General features: G+C 36.7%; 1 protein-coding gene across 2 annotated transcripts; it reads left to right on the plus strand.

Moving 5' to 3' along the window:
- Positions 1-1,919: 1,919 nt before the first annotated feature.
- LOC107091058 (chromosome unknown open reading frame, human C5orf28) lies at positions 1,920-4,670 on the plus strand. 2 transcript variants are annotated; one of them, XM_015384781.1, is made up of 3 exons: positions 1,920-1,977; positions 3,081-3,596; positions 3,718-4,670. In XM_015384781.1, exons 2-3 carry the CDS (start codon positions 3,189-3,191, stop codon positions 4,051-4,053), a joined length of 744 nt encoding a protein of 247 aa, XP_015240267.1. In that variant the 5' UTR covers positions 1,920-1,977; positions 3,081-3,188; the 3' UTR covers positions 4,054-4,670. The 2 variants fall into 2 exon arrangements, with proteins under 2 accessions (XP_015240267.1, XP_015240268.1); XM_015384782.1 differs by having other exon boundaries at positions 1,929-1,977; positions 3,131-3,596.
- Positions 4,671-11,087: the final 6,417 nt, after the last annotated feature.

The raw sequence follows: 11,087 nt of genomic DNA on the forward strand, positions 1-11,087 counted from the left end.
CATAGTTCCTTGAGCGTATGGAGCTTTGCATGACATGATCTACAGAACAGCCCATCTGATAGAAATGAACAAAATCACATTGATACATCACATTTACTGTGTGTGCTACAAGCAAGTATAAACCCCCAAACTGATTAGCATCATTCTCAACGTTTCTGTTATGTAGTGGCGTCCAAAAGGCTAAAGCCTGCCCGGAAAACACAAAGTAGTTCAGACTTTTCCTACCCACAATGGACGTCTTTCTGTTAACCTATAAAAGGGGGAGGAACAGCAGCTGGGGGTTTCAATGTGTTATAAGGAATCAGTATGCTTCCTAGCTTCAGTTTATTTAGCATAGGGCCCTTATGACATTCCAAGCTGCCACTAGTAAATATATAGATGCCCACAATCCTGTTCATATAATGCCGTATAGACACAGTTCACCTAATGGAGTTTGACAAAAATTCTTTATTTTGCCATATGTATAATTTATGACACATACAAAAGTCATCATCTTCACATGTTTTTGGCTATGTTTTTGTAACTTTTGTTTTTGACCAGCATGTAAAATATGAAAACATAGAGGAATAGAATAGTGCAAGGAGAATAACTGTTACAAGTGCTTTAGTAATTGAATTATTTATTTTAATGTCATATCTCTCCGTTTTTTTTTTCAGTAAATACAATAAATAGCTATTCACAAGATAATGTTAATTCAGTTATTTGCCTAAAATTTGTTTTAGTTTGTTTCATCTCTGTTATAATAATAATAACAAAATGGTCCTCATAGAAATATAAAGGGGGGAGTTATGTTAGTATATTATACTTATTATTAGTAAGTCATTATGTCTCTTGCGAGAATTTTTTTTTTCTTGGGGAAACCTGTTAAACAAATTATGAAAGTTTAAGGGGGGGTAAATCAAGACCAAATATTTTTTCAAACCAGTTGGGGAAAAATGTGGATTTATGAAAGTGTAATATCATTTATTCCAAATTACTGTCGCAACTGTTGAGTGTGCGTGTGAGTGCGTGCTCTTGTTTTTTAATGCATTGTGAGGCCATTTTCACAGAATAGTACATTGTGGGGACCGACTGCTCCCTGTGGGGCGCGATGCCTGAACTCCATGAGGGGGAAATGCTGTTTTTGTGTCAGGGTCCCGTTTAGGACTAAGGTATGAATTCAGAGAGGTTAGGGTTAAGTATATGTTGGTAATGGTTAGATTAAAGGTAAGTATGTGGGTTAGGCCATATAAAATGAATGTAAGTCAAGAAAAGTCCCTACAAATCATGAAAAAAACTGTGTGTGAGTCTGTTTATGGAACTCTAACAATTTCACAGCATTTTTTTTTTTTTACATCAAAGTCGTTAAGCCATTGTTAAGCCACCTCACTGATATCTTGACCATATTCCTTGTCTTGATGTAATGTGACATATTTCCCCAAAAGAAACTCAAATTAATCAGATTAAGTAAATTTCATTTGTTTATTAGGACAGCTTTTGTCTAGATTAGGTAGACAAGTCTTGATAAACTTTTCATTTTTTGATAAATATATGAATCCCAAAATTGGCAAGTCTTTTCTGACTCATATGTCGATTTTTTTATTTTTATTTTTTTTACAGTGAATAAATCAACTTTATACAGTGGATATTTAATACAGTTTATGTGAGATTTAAGAGGAACTTGGCAGCATTTTTATGGTTGTATTTTAAAGTACAAACAGTTCACAAGCCTTAAAAGTTAAACTTGAAACTTTGAAACATCTTTAATAGCCACTCAGATATTATTTTTTTAAGAAGTGGGGATGTGTCATCCGGAAATTAAGAAGCCTGTCAAAAAAAGTTCTACTTCCACCTTTTTCTCATCAATCTAAACCACTTGTCCGTCCCTCGCTTTGCCGCTGGGTGGCAGCATCGCATTGTTTAAGCATTCCACACACTCAACAATACAGCAGAAGAAGCCTAGCCCTAGCAGCAGGGTATCTGATGCTGTGCTATGGGGTAAGTAACTTGGTTTATCTCAACTGGTTGCTCTTAAATGCTCATAAGTAATATAATGCGTATTTGTCTTCTTCGATATTGTCCTGTGGTGTTAAATAGAAGCGGTTCATATTCTGTTATTCGTGCTGAGCTTTAAGCAGCTGCTCCCCGCCGCCTACACAAAGCAGCATCCTGTTCTCCACCGCTAGCTCCTAGCAACAGAAATGTCACCATAGATGGCTGAAATTAGCTTCATAAAAATCTATTTAATTTACTTATCTAAGTGTAAAACAAACAAAAAAAATCTATAAAGAAGAGACGGTAGGGAGGGAGATGGGCAATGAAACTGTGCTATAACAGCTAATTATTATTTATAACAGGCTTAATTAGGCTGTCCTACATTTCACTCAGTTGCATTAGACACAGATAGAGGCATATTTTCTTTTATTCCCTTCAGGTTTCTATTGCATTAATATTTGCTTCATACGGGGCTTTAAAAATAGCAGTAGTCCCCAGTGCTGTTACTTTTTAAATCACATCTAAATCACGAAACTATGTATTTTATTTTCATTTCACATAGAAGACCAATATACAGCAGATGTATTCATCTTCTATGCTACGAAACCCCCAATTAAAATTTGCCCCAACATACTGGCATCATCCAAAGGCATGGGGACAATATGGAACAATTGTAATTCTCCTAGAATGACAGAAAAAACGTGAAGCCAGACAGTTTTCATGTTTAAAACAAGCCAAGATGAGACTAAGGCTGATCTGAGCAGTGATCCAAATACTGCAAATGTTTTTCTTAAGCGTCAAGACAAGAGTCAGAGTACAGGAAAATACTAGGGGGAATAAAATCCTGTTGGAGGCTGGTTGGAGAATTGATGTAAGTTTGTCTTCAGTTTGTTTACTGAAAATGATTTAGATCAGACAAATCATCAGATTTTAAGATGTTTGGAATATGCATCAGACTTTTACAAATGAATATTAAAGTATCTTTACACTAAAATGTAACATCATGAGTTATTTTAATGGTTAGATTGAGTTTAAATGTTAGACAGGCCTTTGCTGTTGCCTATTTTGTCTGGGTCCTCCTGTTCATTGACATCTCTACCTCACAGGTAACACCCTTCTTCTTATTTTCCCCTCTGTCAACCCCTTTTGTCTCCAGTCTGCCTTAATCTTGCAGACCACCTCTTACATTTGCCTCCCCCTAACCGCCGCTCAACATGCAAGGTTTCTATTCCAAGCTCAACTCCTCCCCCTCTTCGTCCCCCCTGTTGGGGGCGGGTCTCAGAGCGGATGGCGCTCGAGTGCCTCTCAGTTTGGCCGTGGAGACGGAGAAAGCCCAGGCCCTCCTACAAACGTTCAGCTCCGCCTCCCTGTTGGCTTCGGCAGGACTCGGGATGTTCTGTGTGGTGGCAGATAACACGCTTCAACTGTCTGGCATCCAGCAGCATCTGTGGCTGCGTGCAGTCTTGGACAGCGCCACGCATGGATTGGTGGGGCTGTGGTCGTGGGCTGTTGTGATTGGACTGAGGAAAAAGAGTGATTTCTATGAGGTGCTGCTGGCAGGGCTTCTGGCATCACTTATAGACCTGGACCACTTCTACATGGCTGGATCACTTTCACTTAAGGTCAGAGCTGCACTATTCTGCATGTTATTAGACTCAGTGAGGTCATTCACATTCTTTTATATAAAATAATAATAATAGTTGTTGTTTTGTAATATTTAAATTTTTGTTTCCCTCCTTCCAGGCTGCAGTGTCACTTCCTCACCGCCCTCCCCTCCACTGTTCCTCCCTGATCCCCGTCGTCTGCCTCACCCTCCGCTTCCTCATGTGGATCGGCCGCCTTAAAGACGCCTGGTGTTCCTTGCCATGGATGCTCTTCATTTCCATGACGTCTCACCACGTGCGGGACGCCGTGCGCCACGGCCTGTGGGTCTGCCCGTTTGGAAGCACCGCACCCGTCCCCTACTGGCTGTATGTCAGCATCACAGCGACACTTCCGCACCTGTGCTCTGTGCTCATGTACCTGACGGGAACCAGGGACATGATCTCCACCAAACATGGGGTGGCGATCGACGTCTAGACGTCACGGACTCACAGGTGGTATCAGTTATCCCTGGAGGAAAAAAGCTCTTCTAAATAACGTTTAAATACTTGAATTAACTGGAAAACAATTTATAAAACTTGAAGGATTAGTATTTATTTTTATTATTATTTAAGTGAGAACAGTTTATGTATTATTGCAGTTTCAGTCAGGCATTTACAGAGACACCAATGGCCATTTGGCTGGGTTGATTGTTCAACATTCAAATTAAAATAATTTGGAAAAAACAATAATTGGATGCACAAGTTTAAATTTATTGTTTACTTTTTTCAATCCACAAAAACATCTTTCTTTAATACATTCGCTCCTTTTATATTTTTTTTGTGTGACTATAAAACATTCATCCCTCAGCACTTAGCTTGTCCACATATATATTTTCTTCTCTTTTGTATTTTTCAGCAGATGATGCTCTCTTGAGGCCAATTTATGCTTCTGACGCAAAGCCTCTGAAACAGTTAAACCTGTCTCTGTGCGGTATGACTTTCCGGCTGTCTGTGTGGTCGTCCTTCTCGATTCGGTGCCGGGGCGCGCCATCTTTAACCCTGTAATGCCAAATGTATCATATTTAATACATACGGTTTCTGAAATGTTTTGCGTCTGACACCTTTTGCATAATTTAATGGTAAAAACTTTGCTCAAAATCCTATTGTACACAATCAGATATACCTGATAACAGAGGGCAGAAGACTACACAAAAAATAATCTTGACTTATCGCATAGTAATAAATTATTAATATCAAAAATGTATTTCCGTTTTTTCTTTTTACATATTTTGTTAAAAGGCCAAATAAGGACTTCAAACCAAAAAAAAAAGTCATTTTCTGTTTTGTTTTATTCTTCGATCAGGCTTTAAAGGGTTAAAAACCGAGAAACGACTACAATGGACAACTACGACGAAAGGTTAATCCAGGAGGTTCGGAAGTACAACCACTTGTGCGATGCCTCAGACAAATTATATAAACAGATATATCCTCTTCTATGTCAAGAAACTCTAGATCCATCTCCGTGACCGTGAAATCTTGCAGACGCGCCATTGTTGTTTTGGAAGATAAACACTCCCGCCGGCTCTGCCGAAGTTTTCCGAATAGGCTCTCTCTTGCGCTTTGGTGGGAAACTGCTGTGCGTCCCTAGAAATTCCAGGCCGACGGTGCAGAAGCATAGCAGCAAAAGCGGTTTGCGACGTTTGATGTGTGCGGTTGCAGAAGTGTAATCTGCCCTTTAGTCTCCATCTCAGTCTGCGACAATGTAAAAGGGATTTATAAAGATGCTCTCACTGGGGTTCCAGTACCTCTAAGTTGGTAATAGGACCCAAAACCTCGAGCTCTGATTGACCCCTAAAATTGTAGGTAAATTATTTAAATATTAGGGTTGGGTCAAATGACACCTGGACTGATTGATGCTCCAACATGTGAGCCCAAACACGGAGCCTAACTGGTTTTATAAACGACAAAAGTCACCGACATTTGGGAAATGGAAACGACCAGAATATAACCCTATTCAGACAGAAACTTAAATGGATTTTGAATAATTTTGCCAGAAGGGTTGAATTGCTCCTATAAGTGTGTGGTTGTGGTGCAGCTTATTAGTGGACATGTGAACTGTTAATTGTGGGTATATATATAAGTATGTGTGTGAGCCTGTACAAAGTATTAACCCTGTGGATTGAAAAATCTATACAATGGGTTAAAACTTTAACAAAATATACAACGACAAAATGAATATTTCTTTTAAGGGGTGTAAGTAAACCTCTGACCAGAACTGTACCTAATTCAATTGTTTATTCTTTGTTTTGTATGGAAACATCTTTCAAGTAAAGGAACATTCCAGAATGGGTGCCAATCATGCATTATTATGAAATGTTTTTATGTACACAGTCATATTTATCAAAATCCTTATCTGAGGATTTCTTTTTCCTCCTAAAGGACGGTTTTGCACCAGCTTCATCAATTAATCGTGTGGAAGTTTTGGGTTTTGAGTGTGTTTGGCTTTCACAATATGAAAACACAACATAAATCAACATTTAACAGCTTTTATTTGTAATAGAAGCTAAAAAAAAAGATACTTTGGAGTCTTATTTTTCTTTTTAGCCTGCAGACCAGCAGTGCACAGAAGCTGCAGCACTCTGCTCCTTTCACTGAAGGAAGCCGGTCCCTGCAGCACCTTCTCTGGTGGCTTTTTATATTTTACGGACAGTATATTGGAAAGCTTTTGTGCTTTTAAAGGCAGAACTTTGTAAAAAAAAAAAAACTCCTCGATACTCTAAACGCCCCATTCCTAATCCAGACCAATCAGTGAAGTTTTCTTACTGTTCAGTAACAACATCTCAAGGAAAAGTCAACCAAAGTTCGACCACAGGCTGTTTGAAACGTACACCCAGTGCGTTGCCATTTTTGTTTGCTGGAAATGAACTTCCCAAGCACATGTATGGATTTGGAAGTTTGATTTTGAGAGTTTATTTAAGTCACTGCCACATACCACATAATGACACCCACACCACTGATATGCCTACAACGATAAGTAAGCATCGTGGCTGACCCTTCACCTGGATCTTCATCATGCTGCTTGGAGAAGAAGCCATTTTTTTTAATAAGTGGGAACTCCTGCTGTCGGAGCCTTTTGTCTTTCTGCTGTATCAAGGGGCGGTGTTGGTCATTTGATTGTTTGCTTGTTAAGTTTAGGTTTTTACAAATATTGGAGGGAAAACCAGACCAGACTAAAGGATTTTAGTTGTTGTTTTTTTTCTTATATGAAGTAATCTCTCTCAATGCTTTATTGGTACGATCCAGTTCATGATATTACCCACAAAGATAAAGAGCATTCGCAGTTAGTGTTCAGTGTATTATTAGCTGTAAACACACATTACTATTATACAGTATTGTTAACACGCCATTTTAAATTATGTATAACCTGTTGTCATGTGATTGGATTTAGAAGTGTCATTCAGTTATAGGTATGTAACATGATGGGGGTAAAGTTTTGCTCTTGCGCTGTTTGTAGCAAAAGTTTTTTTTTCTTAATAAGGTAAAATGGCTTTGTTTTTTGTTTTTTTGGGAAATGGTTGTAATAACAGCTTTTGTCCACTAGAGGGATCTCAAACTTTACATATGATTTCTGTTTTTTTTTCTATTCTTATGATTTTTTTTTTTTTTTTTATAAAAAAAAAACGGAATGGGAATGTTAATTAGAATAATTTTGCACACATAGTTTAGAAAAAAATCCTGATTTGTTTTAATATTTATTTGTTTTGTTCTAAAAGTGGCATCATTAATATTTAAACAACAGGCATCCTGTATGTCACTGTGGAGAATAATGATAACACTGGAAGTTTTAGCTGAAAGCTTTTGAAAGACATGAAGCGTTTTTACCCTCCTTCGGTCTGTGTTTATGGTGTGAATGTATTTTACTACCATGCCATTTGAAATGCATTATTTCCGTTGGAAAAAATTATTTTACTGCTGCTTATTTCTATTGGTAACATTGTTTAATATAATATTGTGTTGGATTTTTGCACTTTAAGTTTCTAAAATATGAAGTATTTCTAGTTCAATTCATTGGGTGTGTCTTTAGTATTAAGAACATATGCAAAGTATCTAGTTCTAGATCTTTTATCTCAATAAAATATATCATGAATAAATGTTATTTTTGTAAATATGTATTTTTATTAGTTCCCGGTTGATCTTGGAGGCTGTTTTAAGTGGCCTGACCCATATAATTATCAACAGGTTGAAACTACTTAATTATTTTAGTATTGGTGGTGGACTCTTTATTATAAAAGTCATACCTTTTTAAAGGAGCAGAAATAATAATAATAATAATAATAAAGAAACTGTTAGAAATCAGAGAGAATGGAAAAATGCTATTTGTAAAGAAAAAAAACAAGGATTCCTGGATGTCACAGTAAAGGGGCTTTGTAAGGGTTAGCTTATATTCTGGTCATGGGCCAACCTTTTTCTGTTTAAGTCTTTTGTAAAGTTTCTGGTTTGTTGTGCTTTTAACTCTGTATCATTCCCAAAAGTATTAATTAATTTATTGACTTTATTGATCTCAAAAATTTACTCATTTATCAACTCAAATAGTCAAAGAAGAAGAATTTTTATTTATAAAAACTGCTATAAAGAATTATTGAGAATGAAAATGCACTTTTTGACCACTTAACACCTCACATTGCCTAAGAAGGGAAGCAATTTCCTTAATTATTCTAATATTGATGGAAAAAATATTGGTGTCTGAGCTTCTATAATTACAGAGAGCAATTAATTTAAAAAGTGAACAATGTGGGGCACTGAAATATTAAGAATGTTTAAAAATGTTTTTAAATCAATACCATCATTTGAGTAAACGATTAAATATATAAATGGAGTGAGGACCAGACTCTGGTAGTTAAGATGTTGCCTTATAACTTAGCAGAAAATGAATATTTTAATTCCAAAACATGACATTCCAAAGCAGAGAAAACGAAGAAAATAAAAGAAATTTGGAGAATTTTAGATTTGTGGTCTGAAAATGTTTAGTCACATCTAAATTTACTAAATATTTTCTATCCAGTGTAACGTTTTAGATCTAACAAAAGATTTTAAATTTGCATTTACTAATTATGATTGAATATATCCTTAAAGGAAGTCTCCCTTTTTAATTTTCTAGTGCCTCACTTCAGCTCTTGAGTTATAGCACTGGCTCTGTGTTAAAGGTATTGTGCTGAGCTGCTGATGCTAATTGGGAATATCCTGAGTGGAGCAGGAAGGAAGAGGGAGAGCTGAGACATATCTACTACTTCACTACAGGAAATGGCAGATGTGTCTGAATTTTGTCGCATTTTTACACCATAGGTTATTTACACTAAATAACACAATAAATATAAATATATGGCAAAAAAAGGCTAATCAGAAGATATGATACTGACACAATGAGATGTGGTAAAATAGCATTTATTTCACAGAAAACATAAAAGTACAGCAAGAAAAACAGCTTATGGAGATATGTGTTGTACACACATCGCAAAACAAACAAAAATATTTACAACTGAGGGAGGGTGCCTGAGTGTATTTGTCTTGTAAAGTAAAAAAAAGCAAATTACAACAGGCTCCATATTGTCTCACACTGCAGAGGGATCGTGAAAGAAATGTGTCTAGACAAAGAGAAATACATCCATAGGTGCTCACGGTGCACAAGAAAAGCAGGTGAAGTTCATAAAGGACAATGATACTGCACTGCGCACATAGAACCCACACTGAGGATACTGGTTCCAGTCCAATTAAGTCACATTTGACCCATAATATGTCAAATTTTGACATAAAATTTAGGGAAAAGGATAAAAGAGGACATCTATGGTTGACTTAAGTCCTGGATTTCTGCATGTCAGAATTAAACTGCTCCATTATCCACATAGTAAGTGTACAGAAACACAGCTTCATGTAACTGGGATCAAAGACTAACTGCAGGAAAGGCTCTGCAGACATGAATTACACTCAGTCAGTAGTGCTAGTTTCTAACGGAAACTGTATATTACTGGTTTACAGAGCTCGCAAAATTACTCATCCCCTGCATCACTGACATATTTGGATATGTTAGATCCTTTCCCCCTTTACGGATTTGGCCTTGGTAGAATGGTGCTGAACAAAAATCTTTCGATGTCACATCATCAGCAGGAGTTATATTGTTTCTCATGTAGGGAAAGCGGCAAAGGCGTGGTTCTTCTGTTCAGATGAGAATAGTTAAGATTTTGGCCTCCGTTCAAAATGCAACATGTAGTTGGGAAATAAGACGAGACGCGGTGACGACAGCAGCTACATGCTGTGTTTTCTTCTTTTTTTTCAGCAAGGACAGGGAAGATGGCTGGAGCCAAATATAGTGCAACCCAGAAAAGGATATTTTGGAAGCTTCAAAAGGCTTTAAACCTCTAGTATACATTAAAATAGTTATTGGGGTAGTTTAGATTAAATTAGTGTTTTTGGATGAATTATCTTGCAATGGCAATAATCTGAAAACCTGTCTACTAACGGCGTAAAACGTGTTTGTTAATCGGTGACTGAGCAAACCATGTCTGCTGACCTATTCCCAAATAACAGGTTGATAAACACCATATACATTTTAACATACATGATCTGTGATATACAGTAATAATATACAAGTAAGCTTTGCTAGAATCCATGCTAAAAATATATGGAGTTAGCTTTAGAGAACATACAGTCATCAAACTGAAGTAGTTTGACTTAGATGCACCTTTTTGTTTCTAAAACTAAAAATTAAAAAACAAAACATTAATGGAAATATTGGAATTAAAGAAAGAAAAAGAAAAGCCTGTAAAAGAGGTATTTCAAAATCTGAACGATTTCTGTATGTTGAAAGCAACTTTACTCAGTTATTTACACTTTAACTGACAATGGTAATTTAACACCGATATCGGATTTGTTTTAAATGTGACAAAGCTGTGCAACCATCAGTCATTCCATTCCATTTCTAATGTGGTTGACATGCATCTTCTATTCCAACCTTTACTGCTTTCCTCAAAAAGTGCTAAATGTCTTCAACATACCAAAACCCATTTATTTGCTCTGGTGTTCAAAACCACACACTAACATCCGTAGTAACTGTCCACAAGCCACCTTCCTGGTGTGAAAGGAGCCCCAAGCTGCAATATAAATATTTGGCTCCCACTAATATAATCTGTTATCTGTCAGACTTGCTGGACCCTCTGGTGTCGCATGGAAGGGTTAAACAGCAGAAACTATCTGCAGTAACCTTCGAAGCAAGATGCTTCCATCTTGGTTTATTTTACTGTAAAACTAAGTGCTTTGATCAGTTTAACATACATTCAGGCTTCAACTAAGGTAACGTACTAAAAAGAGTTAACATACCTTTTTATGTCAAATATATGATCATTTTGTGAATAGTTATCTCTCAATACACACAACCAAAGAATAACTTTGCACAGGCTGGTTTGTTTTTCTTAATGTAGTTGCGATTTGCTTTATGTAGTTGCGATTTTCTTAATGTAGTTGCGATTTGCTTTATGT

The sequence above is a fragment of the Cyprinodon variegatus genome, unplaced genomic scaffold, assembly GCF_000732505.1.
Source record: "Cyprinodon variegatus isolate N-32 unplaced genomic scaffold, C_variegatus-1.0 Scaffold323, whole genome shotgun sequence".
NCBI classification, from domain to species: Eukaryota; Metazoa; Chordata; class Actinopteri; order Cyprinodontiformes; family Cyprinodontidae; genus Cyprinodon; species Cyprinodon variegatus.